General features: G+C 39.1%; 1 protein-coding gene across 2 annotated transcripts in view; it reads left to right on the top strand.

Annotated features, from left to right (window-relative positions):
- The window catches only part of opcml (opioid binding protein/cell adhesion molecule-like), a 404,549-nt gene that overhangs the window by 335,742 nt on the left and 46,545 nt on the right, over positions 1-22,262 (top strand). For both annotated transcript variants that reach the window (XM_070982328.1, XM_070982329.1), the window contains one exon: positions 2,961-3,086. In XM_070982328.1, coding sequence (XP_070838429.1) covers positions 2,961-3,086 — 126 coding nt within the window. The remainder of the gene's footprint in view (positions 1-2,960; positions 3,087-22,262) is intronic.

Below are 22,262 nucleotides of genomic sequence, written 5' to 3'. Positions count from 1 at the left end.
GTGTAACATCAGTCTGTCTTTGTAGAAAAGCAACAAAAAGCTGCATGCTACATCATGTGCAATTTGCTGAACTGTTGAACTTTTGTCAACTTTCACCTCTTTGCCTGAAAAGAAGCAATACACTGCATTTTTCCAAAGTGAACATTTTTTAACCACTTTCTGGAAATTTCCTATTGACTTTTCATGTAGGAAAGGTGCAAAAAGGGAGACAACAAAGCCAGACCTTTGAAATTAGAGCTTGCTTTGGAATGACTTGTCTGTTACTTTTTGTCGTAAGTACTTTGGTAAACTAATCATAGCCAAGGACCCTGTAGGCAGTAGGCAATATGAGGCAGGATGGCATCTCCCTTGTTAGCAAAATGACCGAAATGCGTCCCCCTTGTTAACCCTCCATCCCCTAGTAGCAGAGAGAGTGTAGGACCAGAGGAATTGTATGGCTGAAAATTTTTGACTGACTCATCAATCCTTTCTCTGACTGAAGTGAAGAATTTATGCCCAATAATCGCGATGAAATATCAGTAGTCTCTTTACACTCCATCCTGTCTACCCTTTTGACATATCATCAAACTGCTCAGCACAGAGGCTGGCCATTCACTGGAGCCTATGGGAGGTAACTCCAGTCTACTGTTGTATTGGGTCTTAAATCTTTTTTTCTTCCTGGGATCCCAAGGATTTTTTTTCTTTTTATTGACATATGGACTCAGTAACTAATAGATAAACTGTGGGTTTTGTATTGAGCATAGAGTGCCCCCCTTGGAGAGGGAGATTCTGTTCCCAGTGACATGGGATAATGAAAATTATATTAAATTTGTAATAAAGTGAAAATATTAAACAATATTAGCCTAATTGCATTAATTAGACCTCAGCCCCCACATCGTCTGCTTAGAAAAATTCTGGCCTTTGGACAGATGTTGTTGATGAACCTTGCTTTAAACTATATGTTATACAGTAGATACTCAGGTACTCAGATGTTATTAGAGTGATGTGGTGTGAGTGTGAGCAATTCTAGATCTCACATCCTCAAAATTCATTATGATAATTAATAGGGATATCAGATGTATTCCTACAACTATGTTCAGCACAAATGCACTACTTGAAGCTGAAATGAAAATAAAGAGCACCCTCACCAAGGGCTACTCTGAGTGAGCCTTCCATGCCATGGCTTTGTGAAGTGACCTCTGCCCATGGTCTTTTTACAAAAAAAATAGTCTTGCATCAAAATATGCAAGAAATGTTTACACAGTCTCTACTTTGAACTGAATTTTAGTGAAAGAAAGAAAGAAAGAAAGAAAGAAAGAAAGAAAGAAAGAAAGAAAGAAAGAAAGAAAGAAAGAAAGAAAGAAATGATGCGACCCGGTGTAGGAAACACGTAAATCTTTGTTTAACTGAATCAAATTAGTGAGTGATACTGGTTATAAAAAATACTACAACCTGGCTTCCATGTCAACAGCAAGTTTTTGGGTGGCATTTAGAGAACCAGGCTGCACACAGAGTGTCCTAAATCAACCAATTGGGCTGGCTTTAACAATGCATGCTAATTGGTAAATTCAAAGGTCAATGGGATGCAGAGTAGCATGCCACTCCAGCTATGATCCCCTGGCACAGACTAGACATTATAACCATGTTATTCATTACTTTTAATTCATACCATGAATGTGTGTGCGTGTGTGTGTGTGTGTGTGTGTGTGTGTGTGTGTGTGTGTGTGTGGGGGGGGGGGGGGGGGGGGGGGGATTATTTTATATCATGTTTATGTCTTTACTCCATGGTTTAAATTATTTCAGAGCAGATTAATCGAGAAATAAGATGTCTTAATCACACTGAGTGAAATCTAATTTGATGCTAAAACTTACTTTATAATCACAGAGTTATGTGACTAATCGACAGCAAAAAGAATAGAACAGGAAAGCATGACGACTGCTCTGAAATTTCCAGGGAAATAAATCAAGTCCCAATGATGGCTCGATTTAAGCCAACTGTCATATTTATTCATTATTTATTAAGGTAGGGTTACAGTAAACTTATAGGCTAACCTGAACTTTTAATCTTTGTGCGCTGAGCTGGTCTTGTCATTGTAGTTATCATGCAGCAATGAAATCTCCCAAACAGCATAACCAGTGTAACATTCAGTCACACCTGGGATGATTGTGTTTTGTTTTTTTTTTGTTTTTTTTGGGGGGGCACCTGTCAGAGTAAAGCTTAATGATTTTGTGCATAAAGCAGTGGAGACCAGTACCTTACCTTCTGCAACATGGTAAAAAAAAAAAAAAAAAAGCTGTCTGTTATTTGGTCTGTATTGAGATTCATGGATTTCATATTCGTGTAAATTCAAGTAAAATGCTTATTGGTGGTTGATTTTACTGCAATACCACATCTTAAGCCCAAGCATGGACTTTTTTTTAAGAAAAAAAAAGGTAAACTGTCCTATTAAATAGCAAAACTACTGTAAAATATGTAAAACTACAATTAAGAATATATGTTACTTTTCCTCAGTGAAAGGCTGTCTTGTCTGTTGCACTAATGAGCTTAAAGTTCAAGTCTCCATGACTGAGTTTAATTACAGTGAAGAAGGATAACTTCTGACCCTTGATTTGAGGCTATAATCTCTCGGGGTACACTTAATCAGGAACCCAGACACACACAAACACAGTTAAACACACACATATACAGATAAAGCTGGTCCAGTCAGAGGGATGAAATTATGTCTTACTACAAATCAGACTGATGCTTGTCTAATGAGCAGTGTGGCAAAGACACACGATGAACAAAATCAATCATGTATAACACCACAGTGAGCCAAAGAATTGTCAAATTTGTCAGCTAATTTCATGCTAATTAAGTCCCTAACCTGGGGTTATTTTTAACCTCATCACTGTTCTGATCACGTGAAATAGTGAGCCCTTTGCTCACGTGTCATTAATTAAGCTAAAAACATCAATCATGATTTACTTTCTACCCTCAGTGCCCGCCAGGATCACCAACATATCGAAGGACATCACAGTGAATGAGGGCAGCAATGTCAATCTTATGTGCCTGGCAGTCGGTCGACCTGAGGCCAACATCGTATGGAAGCATCATTCACCACGAGGTAACCCAAGGTTTTTTTTATTAATTTGTTGGTCTTGTAGCTGTCTTTCATGTTAAATTCCTGGAATGAGGGAAGAGTTTCCCATCTAGAAGTTTCGGTGAAGATGAGGAAGTGGAGATTTCTGTGTGCAGTTAGTCACAGGAGACAGGATTACTATTTAGAGTCACAAATTTGCTGAGTTAAGTTAATGGAGAAGTTAGAGAATGCAAAATAATAAGGCCATACAATTCTTTAAAAAAAATCTTATTTCAAGCATTATTATACCAACTCTAAAATGTGGACTTTTCAGAAAGTTTTCATTCTTTTCTGTTCAAACTGTCAAAGGTAGTTCACAAATTCAGCAAAACAAATGTGTTAGGCAAAGCTGCAGCAGCATTACCTCAGTGTAAAGGTGACTGAACCAGCCCTCCTACGCTCACAGCCTGATGTCGACATTCCCACACAACACACACCTCCAACAGTTGCTTCACATGAATATTCGCCTACATGCAGAACAGCCGTTTACCTCCATTGTGATATGAATCTGTAGCTTTTGTGTTAACATATCCATGAGAGGATTTATGATGAATAATGCCAGACCTAAATCTATTGACTAAGGCCTTGTTTTCTTTTCAACTTCGTGGATTGGAGGGCTTGAAGTTGCACAACCTGTGGCCTAACAGGACCCCACTGCAGTCAACCATGATTTGGCTGGAAGCCACAGCTGGTTTGGTCGATTCTATTGTGCTGGCACCTCACAGCCCGAATGAGAGGAAAGAAGCTCTGCATGTGTGTGCACGCATGTGTGTTCTGTGTTCTAATTGTGTTGGCTCTGTGCTCCCCACTGAGCATTCAGCAGTGTGAGTCATCCATTGCTTCTCTATAGGATCAGATGTTTAGCCTCCAACATGTCATGAATGCTTACAGCCCAGCTGTTCCTCTCTTCCTATTATCTAAAGCCAGCAGAATCTGGTTCTCACAGCTCAGTGGCCCTCCACCACCTTAACCATCCACAGCATTTCTAGGCCTCTGTTTACAGGTTCCCCAATTTGCACTCTGAATATCATGATATCCCCAAAACCTATTTGTTTAAAGTGCCAATTGAAATCACATTCAAAAGGAACAACTTGAATGACCGACATAAAGCCATAATCCTGTTATATATCTGTCCAATACAAGCTATGACAAGCTGTGCGAGAGACCTGTTGATGTGTCAATTAGTGTGTCTCCAATAGAGGCTGGTAATACATATTAAGTCATACTCTGCTGTTCAGTTTAAGCTCAGCTTGAGAATTTGCTCACAAAGTTAGAAACACAACACTCCTGCGGGGGAAAGACAGGAAGGAAGTCACTCCTCACTACCAAGCCTGAGCTGATGCACAGCAGCAAGAACAGTAGCTAATGAAGCAATAGAATCACACTTGATAGTAATATACAGGCATCTGTACAAGGGAGCCTGGTGTGTTGTGTTTATGTGTGTTATTGTCAACAGGGAAGATAATGGGTTATCTTACTTGACATTCTGTGAGTTGCACTAATGAAAAGAGAGACTATGTGGGGAGATGTTTGGGCAGCCAAAGACATTCTTGCTGGCAGTCAGAATCTTAAATGTTTTTCCTGCAGAGTGGCATTTTCCTGACTAGCTTCCCACCGTTTGCTTTTCATGTTTGTCACCAGCGATAATGGACTGTTCCTTCAGAGGGTAGTGTTTGTGTCTGTTAGTACAACACTAAAGTGAGCAGCCTTCTGCCTTAGTTAGACTGTATTTCTAGAAAGTCTCAAATCTGCCGCCTTGCCATTTGATAGTTGTTTTTCCATGGCATATCATTTAAAATTTTCACACTCACATGGTGTCAGGAACATGAGCAAATGTACTGTAGCAGCTGATGATACAGAAAGATGCCTCACCTTTCACAGTGAAAATGACAAGTGACATGACAAAATTGGCTCTAGCAAACACAGAAGAAATGCTGAGTACTCACAATTAGATTCGCACTGCCTAATTTGAGCGTGAAGTTAGTTAATATAAACTGAGTTATTGTCAGATTACCTGTCACTGTTTCAAATGAATACTGTTGCCAGTGCTCTGTTGAATGAAAGGAGACTATTTGGAGCCTCTACAGCAGGCATGTCAAACCTATTCCACAAAGGGCCATGTGGCTGCAGGTTTTTCCTCCAACCAATCAAGAGCACACAGTCTGACCAATCAGCTGTGTGAAGACTGAGCTCAGCTGATGAAATGAGTCAAGTCTGGTGTGCTGCTGCTTGGTTGGAAAGAAAACCTTCAGCCACTCTGCCCTTTGTGGAATAGGTTTGACATATGTGCTCTACAGTATGCCAATAAATCCTCCAATACAGATGGTGACATAAGTAAGAGTAATGTGTGAGTAGCAGCCTATAAATGCATAGCCTCTGTTGTCTTTTACTTAATGTCAATTTAAGTCTCACCTTTATATTGTGCCCTGCAAGATTCAGTCCCCATTTCAGCTCAGTGTGGACCACATAAATTATTCAGCAGTGTTCACTGAATCTCTGGCTGCTGGCCACTAAAAGGATTAGAAGATATATGGGTGGGGGACAACAGTTTATTCAGAGGACCATACAATATGGATCTCTTCGACCCATTAAGACTCATTAAAGTGGATAGGTTGTGAATGGACGTTTGCTCAGATGTCTGTTTGTGTATTTCTCTTTCAAATGACTACAGACTGAAAGATGGGTATAATGTGTGCTGTCCTTTAGACATGTTGTGACTGAGTTCACATGTTGTTAATGGCTGTTTTGCAGTCTTAAGTTGCCAGAGTGGTACTTTCATATATAGCGTCACAACAGAAATGACAAACACTGTTGTGTGTTTGTGTGATTATTATGGTATTGTGTTAAAGGATTACATGCTATTCTTTCAAGCCTGTGTCTTAGAAATGATGTCTGTATCCTACTAATTTGCAACATCAAATTTATTTATAGAAAAATGCAATGCTACCAGATCGATTTTATGTAGTCATGCTTGCTGCATCGCACTTGGAATGGCAATGTAGTCCAAACTGAAATACTTTGACTAGTATTGGATTGCCATGAAATTTGGCAAATTTTGACACATCCATGCCCCCCTCAGATTGAATTCTAATGATGTCATCCCTTCATATGTCAAGTAGCACCATTATCAGGTCAAAATGTCTTTTTTTTTTGGGGGGGGGGGGGGGGGGGTATGGCAAACTACTTGCAAAACTAATGACCAGTCAGCCTTAGCTTTACCTTTTTTGTATTCAAAGCAAATTAGTAAATGCTAAGAATTAAAGATGGTTATTTTGTAAACAATATCCCTGCTAAACACTTTTTTTTTTTTTTTTTTTTGCATTGTCATCGTGGGCATGCTTGCTGACATTAGAATTTAAGTCACAGCAACACTGTGCTTAAGTATGGCCTCCGAGCCATCTGGTGCTGTGTTAAAGAACATACCTGCATGTCACTAAATGTTCATACTGAACATACAGTACTCATAGAGTGTTCACTGACAAAGCATTTGTTCACCCCATCCACTTGCAGTAACTGAAGTATAGTTGTTTTTCATTGTTTTCATAGCATTATTGTTTGTCTGTGAAGATTCTCATTCATCCAGACATTGGTACTTCTAAGTGCTTTCCGAGGGCAACTTGAATTTTGTGATTCTAATAATAATTTATTCCCCAGTGAGTAAATAATAATAAATTATTAATAATTTTGTAATAATAATAATAATCTTCTTCCTAGGGAAAGATCATCATCTTGGTGCAATTTTGAAGCAGGACACTGGATGTGTTCATTAACTTTTAACCAAAACTATGAGCTTTCCCTTACCTTCTCCAAAGTGCTTTTATCGTCTAAACCTGACCACATGCCAGTCTCCGCATGTGAATCCAACTGCTCCTTTCTAACCTCAAAGGCTGATGAATCACTTAAATGTAGACAATGTTTGAGTGATTTAGAACATTTCAAACAAGTAATTTTTTTCTCCCTAAAGAGCTGGCTTTATTTTTATTTTTCATGTATTAATATTTTTTCAGAGTTTCAGATTTTGAGTCCTGACAAGTAAATTGTTAGGCAAAAAAGCTTACATGACATCTGAAGGCCGATCGTTTGAAAAATTGGCAGTGTGGAGCGTGATTGACAGAACCACCGCGGCACAGACAGATGTTGTCAACTTGTGATTAGTCTCCTGATGAGTGCCATTCACAGAATTATATAGCAGAAATTAATGGCGTGCTATTTGCAGTGATGTTGCTTTCCAAGATGAACAATGCTCTGGTGTTGCCTGCTGACAGTGGTGAAGCAGTTATCACTGGTGGAAGAAAAAAACATGCATGCACGTGTAACACAAAAAAAACTGAAGAGAAATGATCTGTAGAAAAATCACTTTACATGACACTTCACATCACACTTCCTCACACAAGAGAGAAAGCCTTACATGTCGGTTGTCTGTCTGGTTGGTTGGGAAACAGAAGACAGACAAGTTTGCGGTTGATTGCAATTTCCAATATTCTTCAAAAGAGTAGTGATTTCTGGTCTGTTTCATACAGACGGCTTCGATATCACAGTGTCAATGCATACATACAGTACAAGCTTCTAATAAGAGTAGTGGAGATGGCAGAAAATGGTCATTAGGAGAAAATAGACTCATCTCGCTGTAAGGTTTACCTACAAAACAGTTCATTACAATGACAAGACCCGTCACACAGAAATAAAGAGTTGGACACAAAAACAGGCATAGCCTTCATAGTCACAGTGTGCACAGGGGATAATGAATGCCTTTGACTTACTTACTCATCTTTGCTGTTTTGATTGAAAGATGACTGTTGTTTAATTTGGTTTAGCATTTGGGGAACATTGTTGCATGGAGAATTACACAATATGTTGGACACATCAACATACTTGAAATAATAACAGTATCTACACTGTGAGGTTGACCAAAGACATACAGAGGATAATCCACAGTACCTTCTTTTGTAAGACCCCCTCCTCTTCCAAAGCTTAGCTTGCAACTACTGTAGCACCTCACAAACAAGACAGAGAAGATCACTCAAGGGCACTCAAACAGCAGAGGTGAGGTGACCTCCACCCTGTCCTGTCTCTCAATAATGAAAACTTTACAACACCTCAGCTAAGTGCTGACATCAACAGGAGACAGGCTGGGTAAAAAATAAGCAGAATTTCAAAGGCCTTTGCTTCTTTGTCTGTAGCAGTCCATGGATAGATCCAACTGTGTATAGTAGCCTCAAGGCAGTTAGCCTGCTGCTCATCAGTTTAAAGCAGATGATAGGCCTGGCAGCACCATGAGAACAGAAATACCGTGAAAAAGTAACTATTCAAGGAAAAACTTTGTCTGTGCCGTACCCTCCTGCTTGTCAAGGAAGTAGCGAGGATGTTTCCTGTATGACAACTTGCTGAATTTATATGCACTAACCATTGGAAAGGAGGATCTGGAAATTAAGTAACCTGATGCACATGGATGCCCCTTGTGGAAGGACAAAGAGCTGAATATGTGTTATATCTAGGTTTTTTATATTAATGAGATGCCATGTCCAGTAGGAAGTGTTGGGCAGTCTTATTATGCAAGTGCCATGACAGCACAAGCAGGAATCAAAAGTAAATTTGTTAGTGTGGAAGTGGTGATTCCAGGCAGCCTAAGGCACCAATCCAATATGCCAGATGGGTATCAGCCCTGACACTGACAATGTTGCGCAGATTATTATCAGCCAGACTTTGCAAAGCTTTTTGTCTTGATAACATGATTATGATGTAATTATGCACCCTGGTGTGTAATGTCTCAATGAGTTTCAGGCAGCGAGGTAGCTGTAGTACAGATATTACAATTGAAAAGGTGACTGGTATTAGATCAGTATTTTTATCAGCAAATGGGAACAGAATCAATAGTTTTGGACACATCACTTGTTAAATTCCAGAAAATTCCATTTTCACAGTTATCATCTCAGGAGCAACTGCCACAATTTTGTACTTTTTTTTGGGTTTTTGAACTGTACAGCCAGTCCAGAGTGTGCTTTAAACTTACATGTATTGGACAAAGATAAAACTGTTCTGTTCACCACTCTCCCTGTAGCTAAGAACATATCTATTTTCACCTGAAAAATGCAGTTGGGACTACTAGAGTCATATTTTCAGCCATGAGTAGTGTCTGCAGGTACCATTTTTAGGCTGCATACACCCCAACAACCTTCACCAATAAGATGCTGCCTGTACGCAGCCTGAGAGACTCATAGAGACGCACAACTCAGGACAACCATAGATTGCCAAGAGCTTGCTGCAGCACTGGTTGATGCTTGTTCGTTTATTGTTTTCAACACAGTCGTAGCTGAACTCTAGTTTCAATTCCTCTCTTTTCTCATCTAGACTATAGTTTCTGGACAGTAATAGGGCAATGTTCAGAGAGGCTTTATCAAGAAAGCAAAAACAAAATAGGTTTTTGGAATGTGAGGGAAACGTGATTTTATTAACAGTGTTTTGGTGGAGCTAGACCCTGCTATGGAGGTACTGGTGAACAAGCTGTTTATTGAAAGAAATGTAATTACTGGGCTTGCCACTTATCCTGCAATCATGACTCTACAGAGGACGGACATTGGTATCAACGGAATAGAGCTCCATTCTCCTAAATATCCCCTTTGAGTAAAAGGGGTGTGCAGCACCTTTATTTTCAATTTGGACAAAACTTGCAAGATAGTATCTTCTTTCTAAAGCAATTCCTTACGAAACAGTGCCAAATATGTTGCTTTTCTTTTGTGCCACAACCAAGATGTCAGCATCTACAAATATCAAATGCCAGTTATCATATGAAATGTCAACAAGGACAAATACCTTAATTCTCAGGGAGTGGTGTCTTGGCTGTAGTAGTCCCCCAATCAATAGGGTTTCAGTTGCCCACCATTATCCATAAGAGGCTATGGACCTTGAAAGTAAGAGAACAAAGATGAAAGGCAAAAATAAAGGCATGCCAGCCAGAGTGCTGGAGGAAAACCTTCTTGTGTTTGTTCCCTGTGGAGCAAACACTTTAAATCTCATGATGGCTGACTTCAGCAAAGAGTCAATTCATAACAAAAGCCTCTGTGGAGTTCTTCAGAAACTCTACAGCTTGTTTTCATTGGTTTCTGAGTGTTGAGAGATGCAAGTGAAAAGAACAAAAGATAAAAATGCATATAGAGCTCTTATTTAGTAGTGGAGTGAGACACAGAGAGGACAGAGTTGGACTGAAACATTATGTCACCAGAATAATAAAACTTGATCCTACAACAGATATAGTCTTTGACAAAGGAAATCATCTGAGTTTTGTGAATTGTTTGGTTTCTCCAAAAATGTGATGACTTCAGTGGCTATTCCAGAGATTGTTAATTTGTAAAGAGTGGATTTGACTGAAATTATCCAATTGGCATTTACAGAAGATGCAACTGACTATTTATATAATAGTATTAATAATATTTACAATACAAAATCTTGATCAGAGCCACCTGAAAGATGTGACATTCTGTCAAGAATTAGATCCACTAACCCTTTGATCCATCATTATGCCTCCTGCTGTGCTGTGAAGGCAACCTCGTGGAAAAAAGAAAGCTTCTCAGCGCCATTTATTTTTCACCATTAATGATGCCTAATTTATTCAGGTATCACGAATGCTAGCAGTCTTTAAACCCTTTGATTATCAACATGATGGAGTGAGCATTATTGACTGTAATCAAAAGTGTGATCATTATCGTGACAAAGTGTCAGATAGACCTGAGTTTAACCAAGCCATTACTGAAAGACAAGGCCAGTGAACCTGAGGGCCTACAAGAAAAACCTTGCCTAAGAATGGTACAGTATGATGTTTTAGTTTTACAAATTGAACCTTGCCATCACAATCAGATTTCATGCTTGACTCACAAGATCTTAGTTTTTGGTTGACTGTCCTGGTTTGAATTTGTGGTTATATCCAGTAATGTTATGGTTTTGTGGGTTTCTGCGCTACTCAACTTTGACAAAAGAATTGGGTCCAGTCACACTAATGATCAAGACAACATGGAATTCAGATGCAGTTACTCTCTTTGTAAGTATGAATCTGTGCACCACAAGACATTGCTGTAAAAAAATGGAAGTAAAAAAAAAAAGAACTAAAAAAATGCACCTACTCTTGCTTCTCTCATATAAAACTGGGTCAAACTAATTGGCGCCTGATTGCCACCCAATAAAGAATTCACTGGCACAGAGACTCAACTGTGCTTCACACAACAGAGATATATCAATCTTGTAATGATTAAAACATTTCTCTTCCTTATGCATATTCATTTTTTTTCTTTAAGAGAAGAATTTGGAGAGACCTCTGTATTATTTAAAAAGTTTTAATGTTTGTAACAAGGTGATTTTGCAGAGAACTTTAAGAATCACTTAACAATAGCTCATTTTCATAGGAATTGACTCCTTACATGTGCTTTAAATATACTGTAAAACAAAACAAAACAAAAAAGAATATAACAATAAATAGGTAAGGTGTTATACAGTAGACCAAAGGTAAATGGAAATCCAAAAGAGTGGAGAGTGGTTCCAGAATCCAAGATCATATGAATTAAATACAGCTTCAATGTAGGATTTTAGTCATGTGTATGTGTCATATAGGCAGGCAGGCACATTGTTGGACAACTTCTACAATAAAACCCCAGATTCAAGTCAGCCACAAAATGATGATACGTACAGTGCTGCTGAGTATTGTTCTAAAAATGTTTTTGCAGGTATGATGACTATAATGGTACGGTGACCAGACTTTGCAGTTTGTATAGAATTGTCCTGGTTTCAAGCTGGGAGTCCAGACACATATCCATATACTAAAATATTTTGAGCACAGTTAAAATAATTATAATGTTATACTTGTGTAACAATTCTTACATATACATTTATCATGTTCTGTTCCACTTATTACCTAACCCAACACAAAAACACAAAGGTTGTTGTTGTTGTTAAATAGTGTGCAGATTGTATGGACATACGTATATATATATATATATCTGTATTTTTCAGATATGTGCTTCAACAGTGTGTCAGCATAGTCAGTAATTCTATTTCATCACTCTTACTACTTTTTTAATTAATTGTACTGTACTTGCTGTTCAGATTTCAGTGGATGGATGGCTCTGCATTATTTACTATCAAAGAACATAAGAGAGATTTTATACCATATAATCTTTAACATAAGATTTGTTTCCCAGAAAACGAGAACAACAAAATACTTTCTTTGTCCATGCCTTTTGAATGACACATACACACATTTATTGATATCATTTGCCAGTGCCTGACTACTATGGTTAAGGTTTGGTTAAGTTTAACATATCAATCAACTAGTTAGGTTTCAGGAAATTAACCAGTTGTTTTATTCTCTAAACATATTTCCCATTAACAAATTAGCACTTTGTTAATGTTGCAGCGCCTGTCGTTGCTGTCATAGTAATAATCACTTAGATAAGATTAGAATGATCATGGTCATGAAATGAAACCATTAGTGACTCTGGAGACAGGCAAAAAAACACTGGTCTCCTGTGGTAAAGTCCAGTGTTTTATCTACCCATCCATGGACGCAGGGTCCACAGTAAAATCACATTACTTCCAATTTTGCTCCAGATGGACAGGAGTCACAATTCCTTTAACCACTGTAGGAGTTTGTCACTTGACAGTTTCATTAACTTAAGATATGGTAATTTGTCAGTATTGTGTTTAAGGCTTGTTCCTATAGACCTCAAGGGGTCAAAACATCACTTAATGTAGGTTTACCCAAACATTGACCACATAGGCACTAGTCCAGATCAAGCATATACTAGGTGTCCTTTCAGAATGCAGTGGCAAACAAGCCATTTGTGCTTTTTGCAGTCATGAACTACCTTTTGCATCACGCTTATGTTGGTTTCCCATTGGTAGTAGAGACTAGTACCTTTCCCACACAGTGAGATCACATGCAAACCTTCTTTGCTGACACACAATCTCCACAGAACCTCCATAACAGATAGCTTTGTGGCAAGTTCTATAGTATGATTTAGATGTGTTAACAGCCCTACTACTGCCACTAATGATACAATTTTCAAATTCTCATTCTCATTTGCTTGGCAACTCTTGACTTAACTCACATTATAGGATCATCAACCACAGTACCATCTCCCAGGAGCCACTATAGTGATTCGTCATCAGGTTCCTAATTTGACGAAATGTCCCTCTCCTTATCTCAATACCAACCCCAAAAATACACACAATGTTTTTTTTAGTTTTGCACTTTTGTATGGGATCACAGTGTCTGTTACTATATCTTAGCACCAGGGATTAAATGTTCAAAAACAAGGAAAAATACAATAAAGTTTGTGACCCATTTTAAGTGCTGACGGAAGGCTTTTTTTCAGCTTTTAGTTTAGACAGCAGTGGCTCTGTGGCAGACAGGACCCCAGGCATTAATATGTATACAGCATGTCTTATAGGCCAAGAGGACCGAAAACCAAGCTTCTGCCTTCTGTAACTGAATTCCCCCTTGAAACCTTTTTAGAACAATTGGCGGTGACATAAAACACTGATTGTTGGTCATTTTCAGTCTCCAATGTTAAACTTACAGTAGCAATCAGTAGATACAAGGATGTCATGTCTGTAGAGGGATCACTTTGGTAAGTCAATTACTATAAATCAGACAGGGTCCAGCTTTCGGAATATGTCTGAGATGCTGATTGTTAGCCAACCAGGCCAAACCACAGTGCCGGCTAGTGAAAATAAAGCGTATAACATTAGAGGAAAGCATTTCCCTATAACCTGTTCTGTGGCCTGTGTACTTTTGGGAAATCTCCAAGCACGCTTTCTTTTCAAATTTATTGGCCAAATGCACTTCTAAAATCACAGCGTGGGTGTGTGGGGTGTTGTTTGGCTGTTAGAGGTGGCAAAAGTAGTATGCGGTTGTGTGAGTACAGCATGCTGATGTAGATGTGTGTGTGTGTGTGTGTGTGTGTGTGTGTGTGTGTGTGTGTGTGTGTGTGTGTGTGTGTGTGTGTGTGTGTGTGTGTGTGTGTGTGTGTTTACAGGGGACCTGGAGGGCTCACTCAAACTTTCTGTTTCACCCCACCACCCACACATGGCGCAAAAGGCTGTGAGAAAGAAGTGCAAAGCATTCAGAAAAAAGTGCAGGCGAGGGTTATAAAAAGTGAGGCGGTCTGAATGCAGGAAGTCCACGAGTGAGACAGAAATGGAGAGAAAAGAAAAACGTAGAGGAGGAACAGAGGGGCACAGGGGGCTAAAGGAAAGATTAGTGCAGCAAGGAGCTCCCAGTTTGCTCTTAGCGATGTCTAATACAGAGCACTTTGCAGGTAAAAGCCACCAGAAAGCCTCAGACAGGTGCTGACGAATGGGCTTCTGCTCTCCTTTCCATCATTAATCACAAAACTAATGCAAACATTTCCCCCGCAAAATTAAATCATTACTAGCACATAGTAGGTGGTCATTTGTACTCACACCAGTTTCTCTTTTCAGGAGCTGTACAGGTGAAAGGTTGGTTTACACCATCTTGTCAGTGACAGTTAAGAGGAGTAAACAGAATGATTTTTTGAAAAACCTGTCATAGTGGGTTTTTATCCAGAGGGAGGGGGTATATGAATTCATATGAATGAGATGCTTGGTTGTTTGAAGACTTCCAGAACAGATTGTGCTCTCATACACAAAACCCACCACAAATAGACTTTCAATGAGGTAAGAATCTTGACAAAGAGACACTGAGAGTGGTGTTGTGCAGAATTTTGTCCTGTAAAGGAAACATTCTTTAGTGTTTGAAGCAAGGGTACTGATAGAACTACAATTTTAAAAAAGCAATTATTTTCCACTTGAATGTTACGAAAACTGCCGGCCATTTTGCACAATGCGGCTGCTAGGGATATAACTCAATATTTGCCGTCACAGTAGTTATCTGCAAATATTTAAATCCTCAACTGGGAAGCCTCCCACCAATGATACTTAACCAGAATCACCAGAGATTTTCCTCTCCTGCTCACTGAACTGTAGGCATCTGAGAAGTAAAAAAAAGAAAAAAACAGGTAGAGAGCGCAAGTAATTTAGGCATGAAGATTGCAAGATTCTTTATGAAACCGTAACTTGTTACAGTGTCTGAGGTGTATTTTTAATCAAGTGTTGTTGCTTTGCATACTCTTAGGATTCTCCACTGCTTTAGAATTCAGAGGATGCCATGCCTTTTGTGCCCTGTTTTTCCCTTCACAACAGCTTGTTTCACCTCACAAGTGCTTTGTCTTTCTCCACAGCATGCATCAGTTATTCTAAAGCCACTCAATGTGTTGTATTTTTTCCAAAGTTTTTGTCAGGAAATAGTTTGGCTTTAATCCTCACTGAGATCTGCCAGTGCTCTCTTTTTAAGTAACCCAGGCTGTGATTCAGCTGAAACACTCATTCATGTAACGTGACTGACATTCAGCTTTTAACCTTGAGCATGAAATCCTCACAAAAATTGACTTCTTAGTCATTCATTAATATTTGAAGGTAGACCATTTCTCATCGAAAGATCCAGATGTAGGATCCAGTGTTTTGCATGCTTGAACCATACTGGAAGCTAAAGATAATCTATGTCCCCATCATTGTTCACCATTTTCTTTTTTTATAGTCTATCTCTGACAACTCCCCCAACTATAGGAAGCACAATACTTAGTTGCTGGAGTACTCCTTTAATGTGCATGATGGTAGCAGTAGTAGTTGTATTGCCTGTTTTCTTCACCCTTTATTCTGACACTTTCCACAAACAGTAAACCCAACAGTATCTCAGTCTAGATAGGTTAGCTCAGGAAAACATGACTTACAGTCATAAAGTAAAGTGGAGTTTCAAAGTTCTGAAACTTGATAATTTGCCAGGACACATGTTTGCACATATTGTTCTGGTAATAGACTACAGATTGTCTACCTCTTTGCGGCAGGCGAGGTTGAACAATTAGTAGACTTTAGCCACACCTTGTAAGAAGTTGAACTCATCCCAGATGCAGAAGCAGGTGTTTTTAACTGATCTAATCAATAATGCAGTAGGTCCTCAGAGAATCCTCTCCAAGCCCAGCTGGAAGATGTTTTACAGTGTTTGCTAATAAATGTAAGTTTTGAAAAATGATGGCTACACCTCGACGTGCTGATCGACTCTTTGCACTTCTTTTTAAATTTTCTACTACACTACAAGGCCTGTGGTTGTGTGTTGTACTTAGAGCAGCTCACCTGTGACCTAGAATGTGTAATCAATGCTAATGAATTATTTGTATCCTGTTAGAATCATCAGCACAAAGTATCGGCTTTAAAGGCCTCTGATGAATGGCCTTTTTCCCAGCCTGAGTTACAGTACTTGCATTTCATAATTTCAGATCCAAAAGGCTTTTAATTCACTCAGTGGTTTTAATTTGAAATAGCTTGATGAGGGAAAGCACCTATTGATTGATCATTGTTCTCAGGAAAGGTCATGCATTTGAAATGAATGAGGCAAACGAGGATGCTTAGCAATTAAATGATGATGCAGCAGCAGGTGGGGTTGGGGAGGCTTCAAGTGGAATGAACAGCACATTCAGGGGAGATAACGTGACCCATCATCAAAGGTGCGTGGAAGAAAAGGAAAAATGATTTGCTGGGAGAGTAGCTGAAGCGGTGTGGACAGAGGACGTGGCGGCATCATGACTCTGGGCTGCTGTTGTGCCTCACTTAATAGCACAGATAGAGAAGAGACAAACACACAGAGAGCACATAGAACAAACAAAAGCCTACACACAAAGGTACACAGAGAGGCTCAGTGGGGCATAACTACTTTCACAATTTGTACACAGCGTAGTGGTGCTCACGCCAATACAAGAATTCAGTTTTTTCATACAACTTATTGGATGCATCAGGAAGATCAAACATATGCATAGCTATGAAATGATATTATGTTGTTGCACACCAGCAGCAGCATGGCATGGCTTTGTTTAAAAAAAAAAAAAATGGGGGGAAGCTGTGAGACACTGGTATTCATTGCAAGGTTACTCTTCAATTATATGAAGATGTGGTCATTCATAAATATGGTCATGATAGTGGCCCATTAGGCCCCATGTCAGTCAGATATTGATTTACAGATAAATAATGTAGCAGCAGTATGAGTCACAGGGCCTGAAAATCTTTATGTTTAAGCAGATATGAATATTTCCACATATCCTGAGCCATCACACATGTATTAGAAATAATCTCAATGAGACTGAAGCTGTGGAAATTTTCATCTCTGCTGCATGGCTATTTTAGACATAAAAACATGTGCCGTTCAGTGGGTTGCTGAGTCATATGCAATACATTTTTCCCATATGTTCAATTATATAGCACTCAGCAATGCTAGGTGGCAAAAAAATGCAGAGCTTATTCACATTGCGTTGCAAGTTTGCCACTGTATTACTGAGTGCTCAGGATGTCTCACTTTCCCCTTAACTTTTGTTTCTCAGTTCATTATTTCTCAAACGTTTAAACAACCTGCATACTGGCAAGAGAGGCCATTTTTTCATAATTAAGCCATCATCTTGCCATAATTAGGACATTGTGAAATAAAGTGTAACCATTTTTCAATATGTAATTTGTTATGCTCTGCTGAGAAAGCAAAATTTTTATCGCCATATATCAAATTAGACTGTCCCCATTCTGTCAAGATGTGAGAAACCAAGCCAAGAAAGTGAAAGTACTTTCTGTGTGAATTGATTTTTTTTCTTTCTTTTGCTTAGGGAAAATATGGGTCACAAGCGAGAGCCCATCCGTATGACTTTAAATTAGAAGCATCAGAATGAATTGATACCGTATGATTATTCTCTCTCATTTGTTCTAATGTTGGACATTTTTGATACATTTCAAGTGATGCCAGTTGAACGGTATTTTGAGCTTCTCGTGAGAGACATCAGTGTATATGCGCTTTTGAATTTCATGCAAAATGGCTGCCGTGATGTCATTTAAAGGTTCTGCTGTAGTGTAAGGCCATTTATCGTTATTAAAAACCTTTTGTAATGAGTTATCTGTGACTCCCTGTCATGTTGATCTGAAGCTCAGGCATGAATATACTTAACTCTTCCATACCACCACATCTGCCTGAAGATAGATTGAAGGCTGTATGTCAGGACCATAGGGTCACTCCTATAATACTGATTAATATCTTAAATGATGAAAACTGGGAGGGAAAAAGATGACAGGTGGCAGACAAAGCAGTAAGAAACAGAAAGACGTGACACACAAATCTCTTGTTGTAATTCCACTTACATTAAAAGTGGATGCTTACCAATGGATAAATTATGACTTGACTTCTAGATAAATTACAGTTTTCTTCCTCCTACATCTGCAGATGATAGGTTACATTTTACCCGAATTACATACTCAGTAAATGAATTCGTGGTTGCAGCATTAGTTGCACAATAAGTATATATCCTCTCTCATGTTGATGTTATCCACACTGGCATCACAAATAGAGCTGAAATAAGACCACTATCATTATTTATTTCACAAATAGGACCTTGTCTCCTCTAACATTTTCACTAAAATAATGTAGTGAAACATAATGTTGCCTAGATTATGTCAACATAATTAAGTGATATTGTTAATGAATATATCCGCCTGCCAAGTGTTCATGCTTGACGTATTTTAAGAACATTCACTGACAACATATTTCACTATATCCGCTCTTAGCAACCAAATCATGACAAACAGTTTGTATGCTTATACCTCAGCACTCACATTACTTGCTCACAGGAAAAGACTGTGGTCTTGTTAAATACTGACAAGTCTACAGTGACTTGAAATGTTTATTAATATTACTTTAAACTTAGCTTGTTTTTTCTTTTTCTTTCTAAGATGTAGTGCGATGCCAAATTGTGCCAAAATGATGCAGTGGATCCAGACCCACAGTTTAAGACAGCCCTCGTTTCAAGACCCGTCGTTTTAGTCATGCAAATGTGCCAACAAAGTAATTTTACAATATGCTACCAGTTTTATACAGTTTACTGAATATTGCAAAAAACATGGGCCACACCAAAATTATTAAGAATAATCATTATTTTTATCAGTATTATTGTTGTGTTTCTCCTTCTTTGTAAAATAACATGTAATTGGCTGCACGTAGGCCAAAGACACACCGCACACATGAAAATAAAGTATGAGAGATGCTTAAAACATTGCCATTGTCATTGAAATCTAACTTAGATTGAAATCTAATCATCAGATTATTTCAATTTTTCCTAATGAACATGTCCTAACCCTCTCTGTGCCTGAGCAGCCAGGCTAAGCTACATGAGGCTGGATTGAAGAACTGCTTGCCCCTGTTCTACTTTTATTAAGTTTCGCTCTCTTGCTCCATCTGCAACCTTTATTCATTGTTTCAAAATCAACATTGATGCCCTTGTCATTTCTATTTACCCACAAGTCAGCAGTCACCATGGACAAGATACTAATTTATGAGGTTGAGATGTAATTTTAAAGTTCTTAACTAAATATAGCTCACAGATCATTCATTGATATTGCCATGTCTACTCAGAAGTCAGCTGTGAGCCCATGATTTTCTTTTATTTTGCATCTGAGAATGTGTTTGTCCTGATAGAATTTGGATAATTTAAGCATAAAATGTGTCTTAAGAGCCATCAGCAATTTGCCACAGAGAGGCCTTTGCTTTTTAACTGATTTATATGCCAAAGCTCTGTCAGTGGTTTCCCTGTTTCGAGAAAGTGGCTAATTCTCTATTTTAATGCAAGATTTCTGTCACTGCTCAGCTGAAGCTTTTATGACAGACCCTCTGACAGGTATTGCTGTTCTAACCCTACAGGGATGACAGGGCATCTGTAGAGAGGTGAAAAATGCTACATGCTAAGTGGCTGTCACACGTTCAGTTGCAAGAGAACAGATGACAGTCACTTATCCATTTAGGATGTCTGTCAGAAGCTCAGCTCAGAGGCTAAGTTGTGATTAAGCGTGGCTGTTCATCTACAAGCCTGTGGAGTGGAACCTGCTGCCTCTTGGCATCAGGGAGACTTTTGATCCCAGTGATTTCTGTTTAATTAAGATATGTTTAATTAAGCCATAATTGTTATCATAGAGCAAACAGTCCATGTCCAGGTAAGCATAATTGCAGTTGAGGTGGGTGAAGCCAAGAGATGCCTATCATCATTAAACCTGTGTGACATCAGTGCTTTGACAAAGAGGTTAATCTTTGGTTCAGAGTGAACATAATGGTGCCATGTCCTGAAAGCCATTCATCATCCAATCTGCTGCAGCTTGCATAAATACATAGATATCTAAAGTAATGGATGCTTGCTTTCCATCCTGCATCCTTCTCCCTTGTCTGGCTCGATTTTAGCCTAAATGTCCTTTGTTCTAATCCAACCCACCTGCATAGTAATGCCCCTGGGCATATTTCCGCTACTCTTCCTGTAGGTTTCAAAGGAGCAAAAACATTAATGAACTGTTCAATAGACTCAGGCTCTTTGGTCCCTAAAGCAACAGCTAATGGGTTGTGATGTCTCCCGAGAGTTCCCTAAAACCTTCTCAACTAAAACTCCTATATCATTATCGAGCCACCCTTAGCTGCATTTTGAGTGCAGTCAGTTTTTTTTTTCTTTACATATTATAAAGCCAGTCGCACACCTGATGAAGCTTGAATGCAACGCGAATTCCCAGTTCACATCATGTTTCCTTTCATCTCACATGTGTAACCACTGTCTCCATGCTGGCTTTGTCAAATGCCACAGGGGTGCAACTGAGATGGTGTGCATGAATGCCTCACTGGTGGATCGTTATTAATTATCATCAGGTAGAATTATCAGGCTGATGCAGCCCAGGCTTGGGAATTTCACACTCCACTGTCACACTGAATTTCTTTACATTTTAGCACTCTGTGCTAGCTGGTGATAAGGGCAGGCAGATTTGACACTCTAAGACTGTAGCACATGACAAGTGGCATCGTACCACCTTAAATATAGTAGGTCAGCTCAAAAGTGCCTCTGCATTCAAAAAAGCTTCATAATATTTTTTTGGCATGTGACTCTGCCAGTTTCTCTTGATTCTGTCAGTGGTGCAATACATGTTTGCGGAATACTTGAGGCAGATGTGTCCTGTATTCACATCCTCTGCAGGTTGTTATTTGTCAGTGCACAGTTATGTCAGATTTTTCCACAGCACAGTTTCCATAGCACCATGAGCTTTAAGAGCTAAATGGGAGAGAGACCTTTCATTTAGTCAACGGGTCAGCAGTACAATTCACACTCTTGTCAAAGCGAGTTTTGCACACTTTTCGCCCTATGCTGGGAAATAAGAAAAAACAAGTCAAAATATATTTAAAAAAGGAAAAATAAATGCACATGATTTTTGTAAGTGCTCATTGTACAAGTAGATTCCCAAATTCTCTTCTAGATCAGTGTCAATGAGATGCAAGCTTTGTTTAACTGCAAAATGTCAACAGTGAGCTAGTAGGAAATTTAAGGACTTGGGGGAGCTGTTGGGTGCTATTTCAAAACTCGAGGAGTATATCTGAATTTAAGCAAAGGTAAAAAATAAATGGCAAATTAATGGATTTTCACACATTTTGTTTTCTCTTTAAAGGAGAATATTGTTTTTAACAGATTTGGTATGTGTTAAATAATTGGGCTCCTTTTCCCAAAAGCATCTTCAGGCCAGCATGATCATAAAACCCAATCTTATGACCCTTCTTAAAGCTGCAGTATGTAAGATTGAGAAGAGAGCAGACTTCGTCTGAAAATTTGAACCAACACAAGTTCACGTCACTCCCCCTCCCTCTCCACTGCACTCATGCCCTGCCTCCAAGCCCCAGCCTCCAAGTTGCAGTGACAACCAGTAACATTAGCCTTAGCATCGGAAACAAGCTAACTACACCACATCACAGTCGTTAACATACCACATGTGCTGTGGAGTGTTACTGTAACAATCACCATATTAGCTTTCTGGTTATTTGTTGTCTTAGCCGTATATGCTGTTGTTGGCAGCGGAGATATGAGCAGTTTTTCCTTTGCACGTGGCTGTTGTTCCACCATAGCTTTCACTAGCCTCCTGACACCACTCACGGAGCTGTTTGACTGAGCAGGAGCCGCCAGCATGAGTGGAGGGCGGGGGTGTTTCACAGTTGTGATTGACAGATGTCAGACACTCCCTCAGACGGTCCTTTGGCTCTGATTGGTTGTTTTGTGT

The sequence above is a fragment of the Chaetodon trifascialis genome, chromosome 16 (genome assembly GCF_039877785.1).
Source record: "Chaetodon trifascialis isolate fChaTrf1 chromosome 16, fChaTrf1.hap1, whole genome shotgun sequence".
NCBI lineage: Eukaryota > Metazoa > Chordata > Actinopteri > Chaetodontiformes > Chaetodontidae > Chaetodon > Chaetodon trifascialis.
Note: the sequence above shows the minus strand (reverse complement) of the source record. Positions and strands in the feature narration are given on the sequence as shown.